Raw genomic sequence first — 26,355 nt, 5'->3', positions numbered from 1 at the left:
GCAAGTCTCATCATCTGTTGAATAACTACTACAACCAACATCTTTCTGCAGTTGCTCATCAGTAAATTAAAATGCATGATAAAAGCCATGAATTGGAGTGTGTGTATCTACACGCACATTCATGACCTTTCCATATGCTTGAATAAGAGTATGTTATAGTTGTGACAAAACAGTGAAAACAAGAATTAGCTGAAGGAAGTGCGGAAAGTAATTCCCTGGTACATATGCTCACTGGCTGGTAATAAATAAAGGTTGGGTAGCAATTCTATATATGGATGCTAAGAATGCTTTTCATAAAAACCTCTTTCTCAGATTAATAGTATACCATATTTAGCCATGTATAAGGCAAGGTTTATTTCCTAAATTAGTAATTAAAAAATACATTGTTGTATTACATTTGTGTATAAATTTATCAATCTAATTAAATAATTTCATCAATAACTGATTTTTTTGTTGTTATATTTGTATATAAAGTATTGATTGTAGAGGTAATCATTTTTACATTGTGTGCGAGTGTAATATAGAGGTTGTCTTACATTAGCAGATGAAGCTTTGGTATTTAAAGTCACACATAGATTTAATTTGATGATTTCAGAAGAGTGGGATGGGGTGCATCACCACCAGCTCAGCCAAGCATGGGGAGGGTAGTGAAGAATTGGCAACAAATTTCATTATGCTGTCAACCATAGGAATGAATCCTATGTACCTCTTGTTTCTTAAACGTTTCCACCTTTGCATTTACCGTATTTGCCTGAATCTAAATTTAGTAATCGACATAACAGATGGCAAAATACTTTGCAATAGTGTACATTTCTGTAAGAGACAAATTAAGTCTGACGGTATGTTTACACAAACATCCACACGCAGTGTGACGAATGAAATAAAAGCTTCAACAACAATGCTAAAGCAGTTACTGCTCAACAGCACTGTTGATTTTCGATGTTGGTAACAAATAATGAAGGCAGTGTTAGCTTGAAGTGGTCTGAATTGTGCTGATTCAGCATTAAGGAGTTGAGAGGCTAACATATTGTTGTTATTCAGCTTACTTAATACTATAAGAACAGTAAATTGTAGTGATTGATTATGAATGCTTATCACAGTTGTGAGAGCTGAGAAACTAAAAGTACGCAGTTCACAGTTAGTTCATGCATGCAATACAAAACTAATTTCACGTTAATGGTTATTCGTGATGCAGAGGCCACGAACACCTATGCAGTGGGAAGAAAATTTGATCATTACAGGAGGTAATGATTAGAGATAGTGTTAGATGAAGAATAAATTGTATGTGGCCAGTTCTACATGGACAAGTTATAGATTACCAAATCAGGGAAAGTTTCATGAATTAAAGCAGCAGGTCGTTCAGTATGTGTGAGAGAAATGAAATTAAGGCTTCCTGATTATTTGAGAAATTGAACACATCACAGAATAAAATAACTAGCTCAGTGACTTCCTGCAACTTTAACAAAAGGCTACTTGTGTATCACTGTCATATAATCTACCTAAGAAAACACTACAGCTGTTTGGAATAGAGTGAGTTTGCTTTTTTAGGCACATGTTAGGATACTTTGTATCGGTAAAACAGTTTGTAGCCTTCACTGACCGTAATTATCCTCTCAACATTGTATGAAAATAAATATCCTGTGCTTTATCTTCCCAGTCTCCCACCACCTCCCAAAGCCCCACTGTTCGGCAACAGAGGAGCATTCCCCTCTTAACTCGGTACCACCCAGGACTGCAGCAACTGAATTACATTCTCCGCCAGGGTTTAGATTACCTCTCATCGTGCCCTGAAATGCGAGATGTCCTGCCCACTGTCTTCCCACCCCTCCCACAGTGGTATTCCACCATCCACCAAACCTACACAATATTCTCGTCCATCCTTACACAATCGCTGCTCCCAGCCCCTTAACTCATGGCTCATACCCCTGTAATAAACTCAGATTCAAGACCTGTCTATACATCCTCCCACCACCACCTACTTAAGTCCAGTCACTAACATCACCTACCCCATCAAAGGCAGGGCTACCTGCGAAACAAGTCATGTGGTCTAAAAGTTAAACTGCAACCACTGTGCTGCATTCTATGTAGGCATGACAACCAACAAGAACTGCATGAATGGCCACCAACAAACTGTGGCCAGGAAACAAGTGGATCACCTTATTGCTGAACACTCAGCTAAACATGATATCCTCCATTTCAATGACTGCTTCACAGCCTGTACCATATGGATCCTTCTCACCAACATCAGCTTTTCTGAATTGCACAGGTGGGAACTTTCCCTGCAATACGTCCTACGTTCCCGTAACCCTCGTGGCCTCAACCTTCGTTAGTTGCTGTTGTTACCCATCCAGCCCCTTTCCTGCTCCCATGCCAGCACTACACAGCCGTTATTCCACCACCAAACCCAGTCTTCTTTTTATTTATTTTTTATTTCTCTCGTTTTCCATTACTTCCCCTCCCCACCTCTCCCCTGCCCGCCACCAAACCTGCAGCACTTCATTGTCTGCCATCTCCACCATACTATTCCTCCTCCTCCCCGCTCCAGCCTCCTCCTTTCCCCCACCCAGTCGCCACTCGCATCATGCACTGGTGCTGCTGCTTGCAGTGTGGTTTCAGTTGCCTGAGACGGCAGTCGTGTATGAGTTGCGTTTGCGCGAGTATGTGTGTGCATATGTGCGTCTGTTGTTGACAAAGGCCATTGGCCGAAAGCTTTAAGTGTGGAAATCTTTTTATTTTGCCTACCTGCAACTCAGCATCTCCGCTACATGGTGAGTGGCAACTTTCCTTCTCATAATATTGTTTCCATTGTTTGATTTGGTTTGTAGATGTGGTTGTCCAGAATGTGTTAAAAATAAAAACTTTTCAAGGAGCCTATTCAAGAATTTGGGGTCATCTTATAGGCTATGCAAGACTGCCTTATTGTTGAGTAAATGTGGTATTTTGAAGGAGAAATGGACCAGAGTCAAAATTGTGAGAGTGGTTCAAATAATTGTCATTGGTTTGATCACTCACTAAAAAAAGGATTAAGGCTTAAAAAAAAAAAAGAGGATTAACCAGCAACTCTTGAAACACGTTGAAACCCAATAACTTGGGCAGATGACCTGACAACACACAAAATTGTAAAACTTTTTTCATGCTTGTCTCATTGTTAGTTAAGATGATGGACAAATCATAATCAAGAAAAATTTCTGCACCCTTCGCGGAACTGACACTGGTCGCCACAAGCAGTGCACAGTGGTGGGTTCACCTGCTGGAGGAAATGCCTGTACATCAGAGGACGGTGTCCTGTTCTCGAATTTGTATTCACAGCCGCAAATTCCCCTACCAACACACAACTCTCCTACACGACCATAACATAATGCATTTAAGGGGACAGCATGGGGCAGAGTGTTACTTTCCTTCCACGAGTCCCTTGCTATCGTGTCAGCTCATTCATTTTCCAGTATTCCCTCATGGCCCAGCACTGAGCAGATTGAGACTTCTTGCCCTTGGCTTTTTAGTATGTAAAGTTAGTCTTCTGTATTTTTTACCACTTTATTGTTGCTGGGTACTCTTTCTGGAATGGTCCGTCGAGCACTTAGGGAATCATAGTGGATGAGAAAGTTATTCTGTCGATTGCACCTTATCTTCTCCAGTGCCCTTAGGATTGCACCGAGAACTGTAAATTCATTTGGAGGTCTAACCTTAAAGAGAATGTGAGGTGAGTTACTGAGCAACCTACAGTATGTTCCTGATTAGACTCATTAATGCAAATAATTGTTAAATTTTATTTCTCTTTTAAAGACTCATAAAATACTTATTTAAAAATAAAATCCGGTGTCCATGATTTCTTTTATTTTGTCAAATTTAAAAGCAATCTTGACCTAACTAGTAACCTTCATTAAAACAGAGAAATGTAGATAGTGCTGGAATCTAGTGCTGTGCATTATACTTCTTCAAGACACAGTGTCCTAGAATTATTTTGAAATGTTTGGACAGTTCATACACTTATTTGAGTTCATAAAGTTATTTGATACTGGCTGCATTCAGAGAGCTAACACCTGAGGAGTTACATAAATTTCCTACACTGATACAAGAGTTTGCTTCTGAAGATGAGCCAACATGTCTAACCAAAGTACATCATTTAAAGCAATGTATGCCAAACAAGCCTTACTGATATAGCTTAGTACTGATTTTGTTATGTAGCGTGTCTGGATATGGTTACAATTTTAAAATATGTACAGGACAAGAAAATTATGAATCCAGGTGTGACAGCAGTAAGTCAGGCTTAGGAGCAACTAGGAATCTTGTCATGACACTTACTAGAGCTATTCCTCAGAATGTATGCCACAAACTGTATCATGATGATTATTATATACCACTACTGCTGATGGTATACATGGAATTGAAAGGTGTCCAGTCTCTCAGAACAGTGTCTTGCAACAGTCTTGATCTGTGACCTTCGAAGTGTGGAGGAACGGAAGGGACGACAAAGCAGATACAGCGAAGCTCAGGTTGCTGATATTGACGGCTGTGAGCTTCAGTACTTGACTGGAAAAATAGCAAAATTGTCAGCGTTTTGTCGACCTTTTCTGATACTTATCCTGTTACAGAAATTTCTTGTTGCAGCAGGAAAACAAAGCAATATCAGAGTGATAAGGATTTATGACATGAATATGAGAGGTCTTGATATAATGGCCAGCCTAAGAGGGTGAGATAAAACAGAAATGTAATCAAGGAAATGGTATATGTATTTATTGTATTATTTGCACAGTCATTAATTCGTGCTTACTGTACAGGAGAGCTATGGATTTGTCAGTAGTCAAGGAGGAGGACTATGAAACTCAAGGAATTTAGTGGGTGACCCAGCTGAAAATGGTTCAAATGGCTCTGAGCACTATGGGACTTAACTTCTGAGGTCACCAGTCCCCTAGAACTTAGAACTACTTAAAACTAACTAACCTAAGGACATCACACACATCCATGCCCGAGGCAGGATTCGAACCTGCGACTGTAGCGGTCGCGCGGTTCCAGACTGTAGCGCCTAGAACCGCTCGGCCACCCCGGCCGGCTCCCAGCTGAAAATTTATGTAAAATTGAGAGCATATATAAACAACAAGATGCTGACAAGGCAGTACCACAGCAATACAGCAGTACTCCCAAGACTAAAGGAAAAACCAGGTTTCACATAGTCCTCCAACAGATGTGAGAGAGGGCAGAACTGATCATTGACCAGTTCCTGCACGCAACAAACAACAACGTAAAATTCTCAAGATCTAAGTGTGTGAAGTGTGGTCTCTTCCTTTTTTCTTTTCTTTCTCTCCCCCCCCCCCTCCCTCCCTCAATAATGAAGTGAACAACTGTCTTGTTGCCTATTATATCAATAAGGCTATTCAGAACCCAAAATGTAAATAAACTGAAACTTATTTAAAATACTTAGTGTGACATAATAAACATTAGGTTTTTAAACATGTATAAAGTATAGTAATTGTTAGAGAGGCAAATGAAGTACTTAAATTGCAAATGAAGTGCTTAAATTCTTGTCATTCATTATAAAATGTGTGCATTATGACATTTAATTGCCATTTGTGATAAAAATCTGACATTAAATCTACAAATTTGAGAAAATAATGTTTTTGCATGTTTGGTGTCTTTCCTTGCTGCAAGGAATTAAAGAAGAAATCGTGTTTGAATTAAAAATTCATGTGAACTGTTGATTTAATCACTATCTGTATGTAGCACTTAACTATTCTATCAAAATGTTTCTACAAGCGATATTATTCATGTTGCATGTAATAATAGTAATATCCCATACCTGACTTCAGTCTGATTTGTTTCACCTTCAGATGGTTAAGTGATTTTCATAATATTGAAATTATTGGACATCACTTGCCCCTGTGGCCGTCCCTGTGGTGTAGGCTGTTCCAGCTTGTGTGCCTCTTTGGGGACAACCAGTTGGGCATGTGCAGTGGCACAGGTGGACAGGCATGGACAAATTCCTGACTCATTCGCTGCCAGGCAGTAAAGTAGGGGATCCTACTCCAGTGGCAGAGTGCATGCGGTTTGCTGGCTACTGACAGAGTATTCTTGGTTATAATTCCTGGTAACTGTATCAGATTTTTCTTGGTTGTTGAAGTCTGGAATGGATCCATTGAGCATTGTGAGGCCTAATGAGAAACTACCTGATTACTTTATTTACCTGATTTACAAGAAGATTCTTTTCTCAAATTTGTATGCAAAAAATACAGGGTTGTCAATTGTACATTCGCAGATTAAACTGCTGTTGCTGTCATATTTATGTTGTGTAATAGAGTAGTGTTGTGGTAAAAAATTGGCAATTGAAGACACATGCAGATTTATTTTGAAGAATTCAGAACGGTTGCACAGCATCACAAAATAGCTGAGACTAGCATTCATACTTCTGCCACTAGTGCAGTCACAGGCAATGTCTAATTTGACTACAATTTGCTTTAATGGACTATTATTTAATATATTTAATTCATTCTTTCACAAGGATTTCTTTTTACTTCTTGTATTTAATTTGAGGTGAGCGAGTGCATAGAGAAAGTTATCACAATAGTAATGATTTACCAAAATGTATTACACTTAAGCAAAAAGAAAAACATTACTATTTTATGTAGTAATGATGAAAAAGAGATTGGAACTCAATCTTTTCGAGTTTGCTGCAGTTCAAGTTGTGTTAGGAATTGAAGTAACTTCAACATTTCACAAATACTCGACACTGGTATGCATTTCTGCAGGAGAAAAGTCTAGGTAGGGACCACTAGTATACTTAAGTTTTTCAAGTAGCAATTTTGTCAGTGCTTGACATGTGGTATGATGGGTCAAAAGGGGGTGTCAACCTTGAAAATTACACAATATTCAGAAGAAACCGCCAAATATTTGTGACGACAAAGCTTATAAATTTCTTGCTGCTCATATATAGAAATACATTGCCTCTTTTCTCACCTCTCATTGGTTGGACGAAATTGTCATCCCCGATGATGATGATGATGATGATGATGATGGATGACGACGATGATTAGAAATAGTACACTACAGAGAGTGGCTTAGATAATAGACCAAAGAGAAGTGAAGATAATAATTAATGTAAACAAATTCTTTTTGTTTATTTCTATTAGGTTGGTGCTCAGGCTAGTAGTGTTTTCGTTTTGCATGTTGGTGTCTTGGTTGCTATGGATTTATTTATCGACTGTCATTTTTTATTTGTAGTTCACTGTTGCTATTAAAATTTATATATTGCCATTTGAAGATAGTGAGTGGAGCTAAGGGCTTTAGGAAATGGAGCACAAAGTGGAGAAATCGGAACATTTTCGACACATTCTTCCATTTGAATTCAGTAGAGGGATGATGGCAGAAAAGGCAGCCAGAAACATTTGCGCCGTGTATGGGGATAATACCATTGAACAGAGCGCAGCCAGAAAATTGTTTTCTCACATTAAGGAGAATTGTTTTAACATTAACCCACAATGATCCACGTCAGTGTACTCGAGTACTGACAGACGTGTTGAACTGTGATCATTCCACTTTCTTGCGACATTTGCATGCAATGGGGAAGGTTCAAAAATTGTTTGTATGGGTGCTGCTTGTTCTAGGCAAAAATCACAAAAATACTGTGGGTGGCCAATTTTTGCAGCTCTGCTCATTTGTCATTATTTGTCTCATGGACAACACTGACCGTTCCCATTCTGTGTTGTTACTGGTGATCAGGAAATGGTGTCTTCATGACAACATAAGAAGTAATTCCTCATATAAAGACCTTTGTGCATCTGGTGGAATAGTGATGCTGTGGTGTGCAACGAATTTCTTCCTTGAGGTGTAACAATCACTGCTGACATTTACTGTCAACGATTGAGATGTCTTGTGGACATTATGTGAGAACAACAAGCAGGAAGACTGGGATAACACCCACCTGTGTTCTGCTAGATTGACGAAAAATGCTATGGAGTAATTGGGTTGGGAAGTCATTCCACAGGCACCTTATTCAACAGATCTTGCGTCGTCAGATTTTCACCTTTTCTGCTCTCTCTTGAAAAACCTCCAAGGAACTTCATTTCCAGATGAAAATTCGCTCTGAACATGGCTTGATGAGTTCTTCCCCTCAAATCCATGTGATTTTTACAATTGTGGAATCAAAAAGCTACCCCAACATTGGTAGACTGTTATAAATAGTGAAGGAGAATATATTATTGATGACTAAAGTGTCTGTTATAAGTATATGTTGTGTTTGTTAAACTTATGGAGAAACACTACGCACTTATGCACTAATCCAATATTATCAAAATGTAGGCAGTAAATGGGGTAAGTTTAGAATAGGTATAATGGTAACTTCTTCAGGCAGATACTTGATATCAATGGAACTGTTTGTAATTTTGATTAGTCGAATGTGTTAAAAATAAAATTTTCTCAAGGAGCCTGTTATATTCAGGGTCATCTTGTACTCGCGTAAATATGGCATATAAGTAATGAAACTGATACATCATACACTGAATGGCTTCGAATTGAAAGCCCCTCAGTGGTTGGTGTGCTGCTAGACATTTACCCGACACTGTGGGTGGAAACATATCCAGAACTGTGCATTGAGGTTTCAACTGTGCTAGTGCTAGAAGAAAGTATGCCCCCCCCCCTCCCCAGTCCCCCATCTCCACCAACTTGTCTCGACATTATTTAAATTTTTAATCAGTTATTTATGTTGCCATTTTCTTTTATTCCAGGAAACCTCACAGAATGCTCCATTGGTGGGAGCTACCTTAGAAACATTATTGCGATTCCTTAATTGGATACCATTAGGATACATTTTTGAGACAAAACTGATCTCCACTTTGATTTTTAAGGTTTGTATTATGCCTGAATGAAGTAAATGTTGTCATACTTTGCTTCAAGATTTCCTTACGTTACCCTTCTGGCTAAATTGATTTACTTATTACATTTGTTTTTGTTTTACAGTTCCTAAATGTACCATTGTTCCGGAATGTGACTTTAAAATGCCTTACTGAGATTGCAGGTGTAACTGTTACAAATTATGACAATGTATTTGTGTCATTGTTTACACAGACCATGTCCCAACTGGAACAGGTAAGAGGTGTTATTTTATGCAAAACTCTTCAAGTATATTGCTGCTACTTATAATTCATTAAAAGTGCTTGGTTTTTCTGGGGCTTGTCGCAATTTTGTTTAATTGAAAATGTTTGCTCACACCTAATATATACTGCAAAATAATAATTTTATATCTACATTTATTCTTTAAAAATATTTCAGCATTATCAATGGTTGTGCTTCCCTTCATAACTCATTAGATATCGTGAATTGGGATCTTTTTAGCCACTTCATACAATGATTTTTTACACAGCTTTTCAAAATTTGACATTTTTAATTGATGAAAAATGCTGTTTGGTAAGACATTCTGTATGGAAATGATACATCATAAAGCTAACATTACTAAGTTGTGATTTTTTACAGATCACTGTCATTAAACCTCAAATGTATTTGTGTATAGCGAAACAGGCCAATGATGCAGAAAATTAAGTATCTTTCTTCATAGTTTCTCTTCAAAAGAAAAGGTATGAAACAGTGCTGTGGGTTAAATTGAAGTTTTATTTGGCATGAGCGCAATATCCCACTGTTTCACGAGCCGAACAATTCCCTTTTTCTAAGATTCCTGTGTCTGTGAAAGGAAGCAGTCCTTCAGTCTGGGCTGTAGGGTGGATGCTTAAGCTGCTGCCACTTGAACTTGGACATTACCCTTTGTACACACACACACACACACACACACACACACACACACACACACACACACACGTTGGCTATGTAATGTCTCAGATTGTATGTCACTGGTAATGAATGGCTTGTCTGTGCTCGAGGAATTCAAGGAGTATCTGACTTTGAACATCGAAAAAGGCGATGAGAGTTGTTATACTTGCAGAGGGGACACAGTTTTGAATTTTATAGGGGGATTTGACAGCACCACATTCACATCCCTAGATGTCTCACTACAATATTCCAAAGAAGCATATACAAATTTCAACTGGTTTGGTTGTTACACATTTTGTTTTAACACTCTTTATAAATTGGAAGGTAACATTTAGATTCAGCAGTAAGTTAACATTTAGATTCAGCAGTAAGTTAACATTTAGATTCAGCAGTAAGTTAACATTTAGACTCAGCAGTAAGTTAACATTTAGACTCAGCAGTAATGTTAATGCTTGGAGCCATGATATGCACGAAAGCAAGGTACAATGCAGAGGGCTAAATTACCGTCGTAACAACAATATTGTGAAACTTCCTGGCAGATTAAAATTATGTGCCGGACTGAAACTCGAACTCGGGACCTTTGCCTTTCACGGGCAAGTGCTCTACCAACTGAGCTATCCAAGCACGACTCACGCCCCGTCCTCACAGCAGATAGAAAGTTTAGCTGACTACAGAGACAAGGAAGACTTATTGTCAGAGGTACAGTTTATGTCCATTGGTACTAATGTGTCCACCACGTTTGAAGAGGAGTTACTCACCAATGCAATGTGGCCTTTCTTTTGGCACTTGTCACAAATGCCCAATGCTTATGGCATGCAGCACTCTCATGTTGGACAAAGCAGTATGGGCAGGACCGAAGGGGGGCATACGGCTGCTGTTGTGATGTGGCCGGTTGTTGCTGTGGCTATAACCGATGCTGCCCCAGCTGACATGGAGTTGGTTGTACTGCTGCTATGGCTTCCCTGTCATCCGGAACACTTGCAGCATACCTAACAGGGCTTGACTGAGTGAGAAGTGCTTTTTCATTGTGCTTCCCTATAAGGGGTCAGACAAATAGTAACTTCACACACCGCGTGATCAGCGTAGCATTTGTGATGGGTACTAGTGACAGATTTACGATGATGGCTGAATCCATATAATTCTGCAGCCCAGACTGTGTAAAACTGGTTGGGCATTTCTGACAACAGTAAAGTTGTACATGCGTCGCAATGACATCTGTTCTGTCACAGTAATCGGTTAAGAGAAACTAGCACATTTCATCAAATGACAAGCTGGCCGGTTCTTGAAAGATGCGAGTTGGCACAACAGATGATAAATTTGCGGCGTAAGCCAGGAAAGAAAGAAAGTCTTATGTAGGAAAAACCTGGAAATGTTAGCAAAACCGTGTCATATATGAGTCCCAATCTTCAGGCGATTCATCATATGCTGGAAAGGGCGATGGTTGCACTGACAGGAGAGTAACCCGCCGCGAGCACACAGATGCCAGTTGTTTGGGAATGGTGCTGAGAGCCTGCTGTTGTTCTGCAATAGCATGCTGCTGGGCAATGAGATGTTGGAGTATTTCTTCCACTTCGATGTGCGATGGTGACTTAACACTGACACGTGGAGAAAACGTAACCCTCACTCATCGCAGAGTTTGTTATAGCAAGAACAAACACAATTTATGGAACATAGCCATTGTAAGATTCAGTGATGTACCAGTTGTGCGTAGCACTGAATGGACAACTGTAATACATGTTACAAAATAGGCTGAACACTTATTTGCAATCGCTTAAATAATGCTGGTTCTTTGGCGTCTCACCAGTGCGTGCCATGGAATCGACCCAGGTGGTCTCTTGGAGTGCACCTGTAGTACACCTGTGAACTGTATGGACACACGATCTCTGAAATTGCACATGTCGTAAGTGAAGGTGCATCAGTTTTGATGTGCTTTAATGTTTATCATTATTGGGGCCTTTTTGAAGAAGCTTGTGAGACTTAATTTTTTCTGCTTATTTTTGTAGTTAGTGTCTGTTCTTTGGCTTCTTCCAGGACGTGGCTGATGAGGCCACATCATATGAAAAAGCTTGGTAATTGACTTTGATGCCTTTGTTTTTTACTCCTATTCGGATTCCACTGTTCCACTACTATTTTCTAGGCCACTGATAAATAGCAGTGGAAATGGTTCATCTCCTTGCCATACACCAGTTCTCATCTCAGAAGTGTTCAGAGAATTCTCACATGAATTTAACTTTGAATTGTGTATTTGTAAGGGGTCTGTGATTAGATTTCTGGTGTAGGTTTAGTTCTTTTAGCAAAGATGTTTTGGATTTCCAATCTGTTGAGTCGTATGCTTTGTGTGGAAGCCAGTGAAAGTGATAACATAATATTTTCTTCTTGATTTTGGTAGCCTATTAGGTTTTTGAGGTTCTGGCTTGTTCTGGGATCTTCCTCTCCAGAAACCTGCTTGTTATTCTCGCAATTGATTATCTATTTGTTGTTCTGCTCTTTTCAGTAAGACTTTAGAGAATATCCTGGGTGTTACATCTAGGACTGAGATCTTTCTGTAGATTGGGGTCTGTTTTAAATGCTTTCTTGTGGAGTGGTAGGATCAGTGCCGGCCTCCATGTATCTAGGATTCTTTAATTTTTCTGAATGTCTTCAAATATGGTTTGGAGAGCCTCTGTGACATTTTTGCTAACATTTTTCCAAGGTTCAGCTGTGATTTGGTTTTCCCCCTAGGCATTGTAGTTCTTGAGATTCCATAATAATTGTTTGTAGTTCCTTGATGGTGGGCCGTTCAGGTTTAGGGTTGGTTGTTGTCGAAGTGCTAAAGCATGTTTATTGTATGTTTTTCACAATTGAGGGGATTTCTGAATATTTTGCTGTTATCCTTCTGTAGACAATACTTCCATTTTTGTCTTGGAATTGGAGAGTCACTAGGCTGTATTCAGTTATGTTTTTGTTTAAAAATATTAGAAAAATTCCTTGTGTTATTTTTTTATGAAGTCTTTGTTGATCCGAAAGAGGTGTTCTGGGTCATTTTTGATTCTGTTATTGAGATTTTTGTCCACTAATTTTCTTACATTCAATGAGTTTTCTCTGTTAGGTTTGTGTATCTGTGATAGGTTTGTGTATCTGTGATAGGTTTGTGTATCTGTGATAGGTTTGTGTATCTGTGATTGGTTTGTGTATCTGTGATTGGTTTGTGTATCTGTGATTGTGACTGTTGTTATGCTTCTCTCCTTAGTTCAAGGAATCTGTCAAACAGTGGAAAATCCAGGATAGAATGTAACAATATCACTAAAAGGAAAGTTACTACTCACCCTACAGCGGAGATGCTGAGTTGCAGATTGGCACAACAAAAAAACTATCACAAATAAAGCTTTCGGCCATCGAGGCCTTCAAAACACACACACACACACACACACACACACACACACACACACACAACTGCAGTCTCAGGAAAATACAGGCAGAGTGGTTTCAGTTGCCTGAGACTGTGTGTGTGTGTGTGTGTGTGCGTGCGTGTGTATTGTTGACGAAGGATTTAATAGCCGAAAGCTTTATTTGTGACAGACTTTTTGTGGTGCGAATCTGTAACTCAAAATCTCCGCTATGAGATGAGTAGCAACTTTCCTTTTCATAATATTGTCAGAGGTACCTGTCCTGTTCTTGCATCCACCAGGTGGTGGTTTTTTTTCTGCTTTTGGTTTTGTTGGTTTGGTTTTTCCTTCTGTGATTAATTTTCTGTTTTATTTTAGAAAGCTAGTGCTCATAAACTACATTGGATTCTCTCATCGCTTTGACATTAAAATGAAAATCCAAGATGGAATGATTACAATATTATGAAAAGGATAGTTGGTGCTTACAATATAGCGGAGATTCTGAGTCACGGATAGGCACAACAAAAAGACTGGTCTTGGTACTGGTCTGCTGATTCAGATGATGAAGTGATTGCTCTGGCAAGCAGAAATCTGCAGACACCAGTATTTGAATGCTGACCTCTATTTTGACTGGAACCGAGGTTGGAATCTTCCAGCATGTAAGTCAGGAGCCTGAAGATGGCCTAGTAAATTGCCGAAACTGGTAACCAAATAAAATAAGTTTGGAAATTGGTCGGCTGAAAGGACTTTGACTTGATGTCCTATAGCGAACGGCCGAGTCCCGCAACAATCTCTTAAAAGATGGACATACAGAGATAATTCAATAGTCCGGCTTCTGCTAGTCTCGGACCTATGGAGCGGAAGGACACTCAGTGTTGCAGGGAATCCATTACTTGTTTTCAGATTGCAGACACATAAGTGACGGGGTTACGATGTGTGTGGTGAACAATATGAAAATACTCCATTTTGCTGGTTAGATAAGGTCCGATTGGAACTTTGATGATGAATATACCTCATGTTCCCACGCAGTCCAGTATCAGACTGCGCCACATCCAAATGCCTCACAAATCTACATATTATATTGTTCAGCCAGCTGACGAAACGGAGAACCACAGTGAGGTGTCTTTCAAATCCTGCCAAGTATTGATAATGCTGTCTTACACGAGTACAATGTAGTATTGTCTTTCACAGTGACCACTTAACGTCTGATGCTGTTCATGCCCCCATATGAGCTACATAAATGACTCTAAACACAAGCAACACTAGCACATTTTTGTTGCCATTCAGCCTGTCACTGTAATCGTTACATACTTGCCGATAATGTGTACATATATGAAGTTACATGGGTATCCAACCATGTCTTCATGATGCTTCACATTTTTTGGCAGGCAGTTTGTAAAGAGAAGTTTCCTGTACTTCATACCACAAACAGCTAAATGCTTTATAGTAGGTAATTTGCCTCTTGCTGTGAACAGATGGCTATGAGAATGTCACTGACAGCTTTTCATATTGATTGTGGTCCTACCTAATTGAAATGTATGCATGTAGTGTCTTGAGTAATCACAGTAATATCTTTACATCAGACCCGAAAACCTTTAACTCTACATTTACTGTTCTGAAATGAAAACAGACTGGAGAAGGTGGTAGTGACTAAAACTTCTCATTAGATTTAAGAAAGTACTGTATATTGAGGAAGAGCCAGGTTCAGCTATCTTTTACAATTATTGCAATGTTTATTGTGTGTGATTTCGTCAGTAACTATGTTCAGCTTTATTATGAATTTTCAAATAGGAACTATGTTGTTACTAATCAAAGTATTTAAATTGCTATAGTCTTCTACCTATATTAATTTATTTTCCACAGACTTGTGAATTATTGTGAGTTATCAACAAAAGTAAAAAAGGGTAATGGAGAGCAATCAAAGTCAGTCAGATGAAGCTGAGGGAGTTAAATTAGAAAATGAGAAACTAAATTGTTAGATGAGTTTTGTTATTTGCCCAATGTGGACCACCATTGCCAAGAAAAGTACTTGTGAAAAACAGAAACCTGTTAACATTTCTTGGAGGTGTTTATCTGGAGTGTAGCCATTTATGGAAGTGAAATGAAATGTGGTTCATAAAGAGTGAAGATACAAAGTGAATAAAAGTTTTTGAAACGTGATGCTACAGAAGAATGCTGAAGATTGGATGGGTGGGTCAAACAACAAATGAGGAGGTACTGAACTGAACTGAAAAAAGAAATTTATGGCACAGCTTGACTAAAAGAACAGATTGGTTTGTAGGACACATCCTGAGGCATCAACGAATTGTCAGTTTGGTCAAGAAAGTAAGTTGGGGGGTGGTTAAAAATTGTACAGGGAGACCAAGGCTTGAGTACAGTATGCAGTTTCAAATATTTATAGGTAGCAGTAGTTACATAGAGCTGAAGAGCCTTGTGCATAATAGACTAGCATGGAGAACTGCATCAAACCAGTCCTCGAAATGAGGACCACAACAACAGTGATATCTCTCTCTCTCTCTCTCTCTCTCTCTCTCACTCGTGGGCGCGCACACACACACACACACACACACACAAAGTCTTGGTATATGAACTAGGTTAATTTGTAAGTTTTTTCATTTAGTAAATGCAACCTCTTTTTCTTTTTTTCAGATGCTTCCAATGAATACAAATATCCGTGAGGCATATGCTTGTGGTCAGGATGCTGAACAAAATTTTATTCAGAACCTGGCCATGTTCCTCTGTACGTATTTGAAAGAACATGGTGTTCTCGTTGAGCAGAAACAGCTCAATACTGAACTTCTGAAGGTAAGTTAAAGAATATGCCTAAGTGTACACTTGTTGGGCACTTGCAATCCTAGGACATAATAAGAAAAACACCTATAAATGGAATCTAGTTCAGCAGTTTATGAATATAGATTCTACTAACAAATGGATAAAAATTAATTTTTAAAAACATAAGTCATAAATCTGAAGTAATGCTGAACTTTGGCATAGCAATGGCAATCTGTTATGGTCATTAGGTAAACTGATCTTGCTAGTGATAAGATTTGTGTTATTATAATTTACTACTCTCCAAAAATGATGTAATTTCTGATGTCCATATGTTCATGTTAAGTGATCATTTTTGGTGACTTTTCATATTATAATTTTTTTGATTTTGTGTATTTTAATATTAGTCGAAGCCAAATGAAGAAATATTGGGTGATCACTACTTTTGAATTTGGGTTTCAGTTTCTTAACCTTTTTGATCAATTTGATATTTATATTATCATGAATAAAAAATTTTCAGGCATTGCACTATTTAGTATTAATATCAGAAGTTGATGAAGTGGAAATATTTAAGATCTGTCTTGAATATTGGAATAGCCTTTCTGCAGAACTGTATCGTGAAAGCCCATTCATTGCTCCATCCACCATGTTTATGTCCAAAACCAGTACTGCTATTCCACCTAGACGCCAGTTCTATAGTGAAGTTTTGACAAAGGTACGATATTTTTTTATCTTGTCTGTTTTTTAAAATTAGTGTTTCGGTGCAGTTTTACTGATGATGATGTATTTGTTTCCTTTTAACTTCTTGGATATGGCATTAAACAAAATGAAATTTGAACTGCATTATTTATTGACATATACATTAGTTTCATCGCAGTGTTTGATTCATAATTATTTTCATAGGTACGATACATTATGATAAGTCGAATGGCTAAGCCGGAAGAAGTCCTTGTTGTGGAAAATGAAAATGGAGAAGTTGTAAGAGAATTTATGAAGGACACAGATTCCATAAATCTTTACAAAAATATGAGAGAGACACTGGTATATCTAACTCATTTGGATTATGCTGACACCGAGAGAGTTATGACCGAAAAACTTCAAAACCAAGTAAATGGTACAGAGTGGTCTTGGAAGAATCTGAACACGGTATGTTTATGTGCAATTATTACAACATATTTTTGCCATATAATGTAATTTTGCATTAGTATTAATAATTTGGGTGGCAAAGGTTGCAAGGTAGCACTACCTTTGCATCCAAGGGTATTTTAGGTTGTTTCGAATGTAAGAACATACTACATGAAGAATTATAAAAAATACTTGCATATTTCAGTTTTAGAACATGAAAGTTGATGTGGATGAAGTCGAGATGTACATGGTTTTATGTTAAGTTGCCTGTGCAGACTATAAGTTCTCTCTAAGGTGCAAACAAAAAGCTCCACTGGTTACTTGTGCAAGCTAAATTTGGACATAGTACACTCTACGCAAACTCAGTGTTGTCATTTCAAGACAATACATGACATGAACTATGAAGTTGGAAGAGTGAATGTGGATTTTCTTGCTCCATTGCTGCAAGCGATGTGCTCTGGATTGTGTCTGTTATTCAATACTTCATTTTCAACCCATAATAAGGAAACGGCTAATTTTTTGTGAGTTTCTTTCTAACTAAACAACATTGGGACGAGAGTTTTGATATTTCATGTGTATGTCATCTTGTGAGAGTTGTCCTTTTCTAATGAAAATGTTGTTGGTGGGGTCCCTTCCATCGTTGTTAACGCTTGCAAAATGAAACTGTTAGTGACAGGGGTGCTAACTATTCAGATTATTACAGAATCATTAATTTCAATACAATCTAAGTAGAATCCTTTTTGCTGCATTTCATTAATTACTGTCATGGCATAAAACACTAGATATCTGATAAGTTCAGCTTTTTAGTTTAATGAATTTCATCATCATCATCATCATCCTGTACTTAAGTACTGTAACCCCCTCAGCCATTACCTCCGAATGTACACACACACACACACACACACACACACACACACACACACACACACAGAAAGACAGAGAGAGAGAGAGAGATTGGGGAAGTTACAAAAGAGGGGCAGTTCAGTCAGAGCCCACATTGATTGGAACTGCCTGTTGTGGAGGTCAAGTGGCTTTAGTGTTGTGAAATTCCCAGCTATTTAAAATTGAAGAAATATTCCCAGGGAATATTGCTGGCAATATTATGATTAATTAGCAAGGTAACTCAAAAAACTGTTAATTAATAGTTAAAAACAGTAATTATATGGTTAAATAAAACTTAAAAATTGAAATATATTTTAAGATAAAATTATAGTTAAATAAAATTCCTGGGAATTAATAACTTTAAAAACAAACTTGCTCAAATTAATAGATCACTGTCATAATTGTGTGTTTTAAAAAGAAACTAACATTCTTACATGTTCAAAAAATATTGAATAAAAGATCAGAAAAATAACCAGAATGTAAAATGTTATAATAAGAATCAATTAAAAATTCTAAAGGGCAAAAGGTTTAATACAGCATCTTTACTTTCCATATTCAGCTCCCCCCCTCGCTCCCTCCCCAGTCATTGTCCATTAAATCATCTTGATCGTTCTCTTCTTCTATATTTCCAAATAAAAAAAAATCAAAACAAAATCATCGTCATTGTTGCGGTTATTTGACTCGATGAGTGTCGCATATACCTTCAACCAGACAATCGTCACAGACATGTTTGGAGGCAGCCCGGTCAGGCTGAATGCTTTACACACACTGTCCAGCGAGTGCAGCAAGGTAGAGGTTCCCTGCTATTTTGGGTGGCATTATGTGGGGCGACATACACCGCTGGTAGTCACGGAAGGCTGTACGATACGTGAATGCCATCCTCTGACCGATATGCAACCATATCGGCAGCATATTGACAAGGCACTTGTCTTCATGGACGACAATTCGTGCCCCCATCATGCAGATCTTGCAGATGACTTCCTTCAGAATAATGTCATCACTTGACTAGAGTGGCCAGCATGTTCTCCAGACATGAACCCTATCTGACATACCTGGGATAGATTGAAAGGGGCTGTTTATGGACGACTTGACCCACCAGTGCCCCTGAGGGATCTATGCCGAATCACCATTGAGGAGTGGGACAATCTGGACCAACAGTGCCTTGATGAACTTGTGGATAATATGCCACGACGAATACAGGCATGCATCAATGCGAGAGGACATGCTATTGGGTATTAGAGGTACTGGTGTGCACAGCAATCTGGACCACCACCTTTGAAGGTCTAGCTGTTTGGTAGTACAACGTGAAATGTGTTGTTTTCATGAGCAATAAAAAGGGCAGAAATGATCTGTATGTCGATCTCTCTTCCAATTTTCTGTACAGGTTCCAGAACTCTTGGAACCGAGGTGATACAAAACTTTTTTTGATGTGTGTATAACTAACCTACTTTTGTTTTTGTGCTATTTAAATTGTGGGAAATAATTAGGCTAGAAGATGCTAATATATCTCTTTTATAGGATTAAGGAAAATCACTAGATTTTCCAGTTACGCTGTTGGTTTGTAACTTGCCTTCTTAATACAATGGAAAACACACAACATTCTTACTGTTTAACATCACAAAAACAGTTTAGGCCTAAAATATTATAGGCCACAAAAAATACTACTATAAACCACCCATTTTGATACCAAAAAATAGTAGACCTTAAATGATATAAATTACATTTGTTTGGTTATCCATGTGATCCAAAAATGCAGTTATTCCTCTCGATGAACCTATGGGGACTTGGCCAAGGCTTTGGTGGATGTGATGTTGGTGACTCTAAAGGAGATGTAGCTGAACTTAAACCAGCCGAGATAAAATCGTCTTGACCCTGGGTAGTCTGGCCTACATTTGAATGTGCAGCCATTGTCAGTGGTTGTGATATCCTTTGTGGTTGATGGTCTAGGTATTGATATGCCATCTAGTGAGTAACCAAAGTTATTAAAATACACAGGGAGTTTTGTTTATTCAATTTGTTAAGTTTTCTGTTGATGTTACAGATATTTTAGGATATAGAGTTTATTTTAAACTCGCGAAAATTTCGTAAACGTTAGTCATTGAAAATGGCATTTCGGGGGAAAATTGTGAGAATAAACAGTAGAGATTTATGATTTACTTGAAAATACAAGTGGTTTTATTGACATAGAACATGGTAAAATATTAATTAGACTCTTAAAAGTGAAATTCATCACAGGAAATGAGGAGTCTTTGAATTCTGAAACACCTCAAGTCATTCATTTGGAAAAATTAATGACTACTACAGGTGACGGCCAGTTCAGAATTATGCCTTCAGAGAAATATTGTGTAAGTTTAGGTTTCATTCAGAGAAATGTGCGGGTTCAACTTGCTTAAAAGTAGTAGCCCCAGCAAATATTTTAAATTATTTTTCTGCCAGACTTGCAGTAAATGATGTTTTGCATGGAATTTGCAAGGAAATTAATGCATGGAATGATAAATCTCAGATTAAAATGTATTAATTTACATAGTTAACCTAGTTTCAAAGTTCTTTAACTGTTAATAAGTATTAAAACATTCAAAATGTAAAAGTTTTCATAAATTCCCGATTTTTGGGTATCTTCCTGGGCCAAAGAAATATTCCCGGCAGTATTCCCATTTTGTAAGTTCCCTCCCACTGGGAATATACCCAGCCCACACCGCCGGCTGGAGTGGCCGAGCGGTTCTAGGCTCTACAGTCTGGAACCGCGCGACCGTTATGGTCACAGGTTCGAATCCTGCCTCGGGCATGGATGTGTGTGATGTCCTTAGGTTAGTTAGGTTTCTTAAGTTCTAGGGGCTGATGACCTCAGCAGTTAAGTCCCATAGTGCTCAGAACTATTTGAACCAGCCCACACCACTAAGTGTCTTTAATTAATACACGTTTACATTGCCCAGTGCTGCATTAATTAGCTCTGCAGAATTCTTGTTTCATTTGAGTGCATATTACTAAGGTTGACTCCAGACGCGCACTTTAGGGACTGTGCAGCTATAAGAGGAGAAAACAGCAGTCATTAAAAACATTATTACATACATATAATAAGGGTAAGACAATCACATGCATATAGCAAATTGCTGCTACGGGCACAGAAACAGGTAACAGCATACATTCTAGTTTTTTCTAGCAAATGTACGCGCGCGCGTACACACACACACACACACACACACACACACACACACACACACAAATGTACACTCCTGTGGCCATGGCAGGACTGATTATTGATACTCAATTATTGAAAGCTGTTGCCTGAGATGGAGGTGTTGAGGGGGTAGTGGGAAAAGAGGCAGATCTTTGGACAGGTGACTCTGTGGGTGCACAAGAAGTCGAGAAGGGTACAGAGGGTAGAGCAAAAACAGATGTAGGAAGAGGGAGAGGGAGGGGTGGGAGAAAGATGAAGATGATGATGAGGGAGAAAGAGAGGGGACAAAGAAGGGAGAGCAGTTGGTTAAAAAGGAGGGGGAGTATCCAAATGGCTGTTGAAGTCACTTGTTAAGCAACTGTATGGTTAAGTTTGCAGTTTGCCAGTTTGGTGGTAACCATTCAAATGAGTAGGCAGTTGTATACTTATCGTGCCCTAATTGAGTGCTTTGCAGTAGTTGTAGCGCAGCTGATGTATGACATGCCTGCTTTCACACATGGCCCTGCCCTTTATTGGGAGGAAATGGCTAAATTGTGTTAGGTGGTGGGTGAGTCAAATATCACTTCTGTGAAACACTGCTATCTGTAAACTGAAAAACACTCCATGTGTTGTCATCCTTTCTGCAGACAAAGACTCCACTGTAGTGGTAGTGAGTCATAGTGAGCATATGGCTGAGGGTCTCTGCAAACTTTCCGACACCTCTACATACTAACCTTAGGTCCTTCGCAAAACCTGACGCCTGAATCCATCGGTCATCACACCAGCAACCCCCTGCACTCCTACATTTTACCTGCTCCCAAAACTCCACAAACCCAACCTCACAGGTCTCCCTACCGGTCATCCTATTGTGGCTGGGTACAGTCCTCCCACAGAATGAACCTGTGACTTACGGATGCGATGTCGTCGTTCACCAACATCCACCATGCCCATGACCTTTTTGAAAATCCTGATACCAAACCCACCATTATTTTCTAATCTTCTTAGAGAATCAAATCCTGACATACAATTATTTCATGTTTGAAGACCAAATTTACAAACAAATCCTTGGTACTGCCTTGGGTACTTGTGTGGTACCACCATACGTCAACTTATTCATGGGACCTGTGGTGCCAACTTATGTATGGGTCTTCTGGAGGAATTCTTCCTATCCAGTCAAGCTGCAAAATCTCATGTCTGATTGAGGTTCATTGAGACATTTTCATGATCTGGATTCACAGTAAGGACAAACATTGCTCTTTCCTTTATAACCTCAACATCTATTCGCAGCTCTACTTCTCGATCCTTTTCAACTCATTGGGCCACCTTCCTCGACGTTGATCTCCACCTCTCTGATGACTCCATAAATGTGTGTCTGTCCTTACCAAGCACCCAGACTACAAATAATACTTGTACTCTGACAGCTGTCACCCATTCCATGTCAAAATGCCCCTTCCTCACGGCCTCACTTCCATGGACATTGCATCTGCGATGGAAAGCAGGAATTGTTGAAATATACCAATAATCTTAAGAGAGCCTTTATTGACAGACAATATCCTATCCAGATTACCTATAAACACTTCTCCTGTGTTATCTGCTTCTCTAACACAGCAAATCTGTTAAACAGCCATCAAGCAGCACTCTTCTGATCACCCAGGCCTTGAAAAGCTCAACCACATTCTCCACCAGGGCTTCGTCTACCTCTTGCCATGCTTGAGATGTGGAATATCCAACCCAAATTTGTTCTACATGCCCCAGTGTTCCGCTGCCCTCCCAACATAGATAATATCCTTGCCCATTCCTATGCCAGTCCTACTCCCAATCCTGCACCGTATGGGTCATTCCCTTTGCGGTCAGCCCAGGTGCAAGATCTATCCATACACCCACACACCACCACCTGCTGCTGTTTAATCACATGCATTTCCTCTCTATAAAATACAGGGCCTCAGGTGAAAGTAGCCATGTTGGACATCAACTGTGCTGCAATTACTGTACAGAGGTCTTCATGGGCACAAAAAGTAACCAAATGTATATTTTCATGAAAGGCCGCTGCGAACTTACCCACCCTGCTGCACACAACAATACAGCTGCTTTACCATGTGGGTCATTTGGTGAGTTTCTCCGAACTACATGGAAGAGAATTCTTTCTCATGCATATACTGTGCACTTACAATCCTCTGGCCTAAACCTCCACTTATGTGTTCCCAGTGCCTCACCTTATCTTTTCTCTCTTTATCTCCAAACCGCTCCTTCCAGATTGTGTACTGTCCTCTCCCAGAACCCGCCCCCCCCCCCCCCCCCCCCAATGTACGGGCTCTCTAACCTCACCCTTCTATCTGCCCCTACCTTCATCTCATTTACCTCCTGCCTTTCCCCTCTCACTCTTCCTACATCTCTTTTTTGTCCTGCCTCTTAATAGACTATCAATAATCAATCTTGCTGTTGTCATGTTAGTGTATGTTTGGGTCTCTGTGGGGTTGTGCATGTCAATGTCTGTACCTTTGTTACAAAAAGAATTAGTGGTCGAAAGGTAGTATGAATGCTGTATTCTGTTATGTATTTCTGTGCTACACACATCATCCACCACAGGTGAGTGGTAGCCTTTCCCTTATTTTACATATTGCTCCATCAAGGAATTTCCTTTATTTGTATAAATATAAATGTTGTGTGCAGGTGTTTATTATGAAATTTTACATCAATATAACCAATAAATCATTCAATTATGCATGTATTATACTTTAGAAAACATTTTGGTATTTTCAAATAACGTAAATTTTTTATGCTGACAATGTTTCACCAGAAAACATTTCAAAGCAACACAATTCTCACTTACAATATCAAGAATTACTGGGACAGTCTTTAACATTCTAAATTGTGCAACTAGCCATAGTCTGAAGGCTGTCAGATTTAAAATTGCAAGAAGCCTGCCTTGATTTCTAAAAGTATGCTCATAACTACCAACAAGAAAGTTTCTGAAATGTTGCTGTGTTTTTTACCTCTTGGATTTTAGATTTATGTGAGTGGTCATCATTGTGAATATAGGAAACAGTAGAATTCAGTTGTTAGTACTTTATACAGGGTGTATACGACCCGGGAAAAACCTGAGAATTTTTTCGTCCGGTAGAAAACCAGGAAAAGACTGGGAATTTTTCGGAATTCCGGGAATTTTTCATTGTTTTCACTTTCAGTTAAATTTTTGTAGTTTTGACTGGCAAGAAATTATTCTCCAGCAAACAATGTTACTGTATCCTACTACTGGAGAATAATACTGCAGCAATAAAATATAAACAAGAGGAAAAAGCATAAAACTTTAGTGGCAAAGGAAATGCGCCATTTATAACAACAAAACACCGTGCACGCACAAGCGTCTGCAAACAGCAAAAATATGTCAAAGGCTAAGACTATGTAATACGTCGTAACAATAAACTGCTTTCTATGAGCGTGACGTCACAACTGTTTACATTAGGTTCATTTCACCAGTTGCCAACAGGCTCGTGCGCATGCGCAGTTGACTCGCGTACGAGCAGTACAGTCTCCCGCTTCCCGCTACTTGAAGTGTGGCTGGTAGCTGTATCCGCAGTAGTAGCAAGCAGTCAGATGCTAACGAAAAAAAAATTTTCTCATGGTTCCTAGCTGTCAGATTCTATGAGCGTGACGTCACAACTGTTTACATTAGGTTCATTTCACCAGTTGCCAACAGGCTCTTGCGCATGTGCAGTTGACTTGCGTACGAGCCCATATCACGTAAGAAACAGAACCGTCCTTACGGCAGAACAGGCAACCGAAAAAATAGTTTTCCGTTCGGTCAACAGATGTCGCAGGCGACGCTACAATGCTAACTGGCCTGTCCATGTCGCGGAATTGGCAACGCTGTATCTTCGGTGATGTGAATGACGCTGATTTGCGTTCAGCTAGAGCACTGCGCACGAAATGAATTCGTCACACGGCTGACTGTAGCTCATGATCGGCTGTGGTTTTTCCCGAGTTTTCAATCTAAGAATGTAGATTAGCTCCTGTAATTCTACAAACCAAGTTTATTTCTCACAATCATTTGCGAAATGAAATAAATGAAAAGTAACACACAAACATTTCTCGCGAGTTACTGTTTAAATGCAGACTATTGCAGTCACATAGCTTTTACATTCGCCTTCCATGCCCTCTATTTCCTCTTTGCTATACAGCTCTTCTCATACGGATTATGGTGGTAAAAAAGATCTCCACGTGCAGGTTAACACTAGAAAATTTCAAAATCCACACTCCGTTATGATGGGAATTAAAGCTGGACATATTTCAGTGACAGTCATTTCAAATTTAAATTCTTTTACTTTGCATGTAATATATCGTAAATGATATAAGACTGGCACAAAACGATGAATTTTGGATTGTTGTTTAAAGGGGGCTGCAAACGCGGTAATATAAAAATGAAAGCGTGTTTTTGGAGCATATTTTGGCGGTGTCAACTTTGAAGAGCCACAGACGGCAAACCATAATTATGTTAAAAATTTACTTTGTACAGTTTAAAGATAACCCGCAAATATTCGCAACAGACGTACGCTTTTATCTGCAACACTGTTATTACTGGGGATATCCGCACTCACGCAGACCTGTTCTATAAGTAGTGTTGTTTTCAAGTGAAAGCTGTGTGAGGATTATTAGCGCACAGATAAAAAAAATTAAAATAGGCAGCGTCTATAGTTTGCATGCTATGCTCGTTCTCTTCCATTCTCCTCCTTTCATTACAGTATAAACGCTTGTTCACAAGTATAAAAGAATGGCAGTGAACATTGGCGAATTATCTATGAATACTCCTTTGCTGCAGTGTAAACGAGGTTTTACACTCGTCCACTTCGTTCGCTCTAGTATATACCAGGATTTAGAGGGACCGATGACCTAGCAGTTAGATGACGGCTATTATTCATTTATTTCACTGTTGCGATTTCAGCTCTAGAGCCATTTTCAAGTACCAAGGGAAAGGTCTTGTAAGGTAATGCTTCGTAAATTGTTTACCAAATGTTACCACACTATGCTTTGCATTTTGTTATCCATATCTTATATTGGTTTCAGTTTTCACATTGCACACAAAAATGCCTCTACAACCAAAATTACAATAGTGAGAGAATAAACAGTTTAAAAAAGTCCAAATCGCAGCCAAGATTTCATTTAAAAATTGTATGATATGATTCTTGTACAGGAAGGGCTGCCACGTTATATCAGAATATAAGATCTACAAAATTTAGATAGGATCGAATGCTTAGGGCTCTTTATTAATTTTTACTCGTAACTAATTTATTGATTTACCTGAATTTAAAA

The 26,355-nt window shown here is 38.9% G+C and overlaps 1 protein-coding gene across 2 annotated transcripts in view; it reads left to right on the top strand.

The window, feature by feature from the left end:
- The window catches only part of LOC126194655 (exportin-1), a 131,440-nt gene that overhangs the window by 43,660 nt on the left and 61,425 nt on the right, over window positions 1–26,355 (top strand). For both annotated transcript variants that reach the window (XM_049932845.1, XM_049932846.1), the window contains exons 6-10: window positions 8,715–8,834; window positions 8,947–9,075; window positions 15,765–15,920; window positions 16,405–16,599; window positions 16,788–17,030. In XM_049932845.1, coding sequence (XP_049788802.1) covers window positions 8,715–8,834; window positions 8,947–9,075; window positions 15,765–15,920; window positions 16,405–16,599; window positions 16,788–17,030 — 843 coding nt within the window. The remainder of the gene's footprint in view (window positions 1–8,714; window positions 8,835–8,946; window positions 9,076–15,764; window positions 15,921–16,404; window positions 16,600–16,787; window positions 17,031–26,355) is intronic.

Source organism: Schistocerca nitens, chromosome 7 (genome assembly GCF_023898315.1).
Source record: "Schistocerca nitens isolate TAMUIC-IGC-003100 chromosome 7, iqSchNite1.1, whole genome shotgun sequence".
In the NCBI taxonomy this organism is placed as follows: Eukaryota; Metazoa; Arthropoda; class Insecta; order Orthoptera; family Acrididae; genus Schistocerca; species Schistocerca nitens.
The sequence above is the reverse complement of the archived record's forward strand: the minus strand, read 5'-3'. Positions and strand labels throughout refer to the sequence as shown.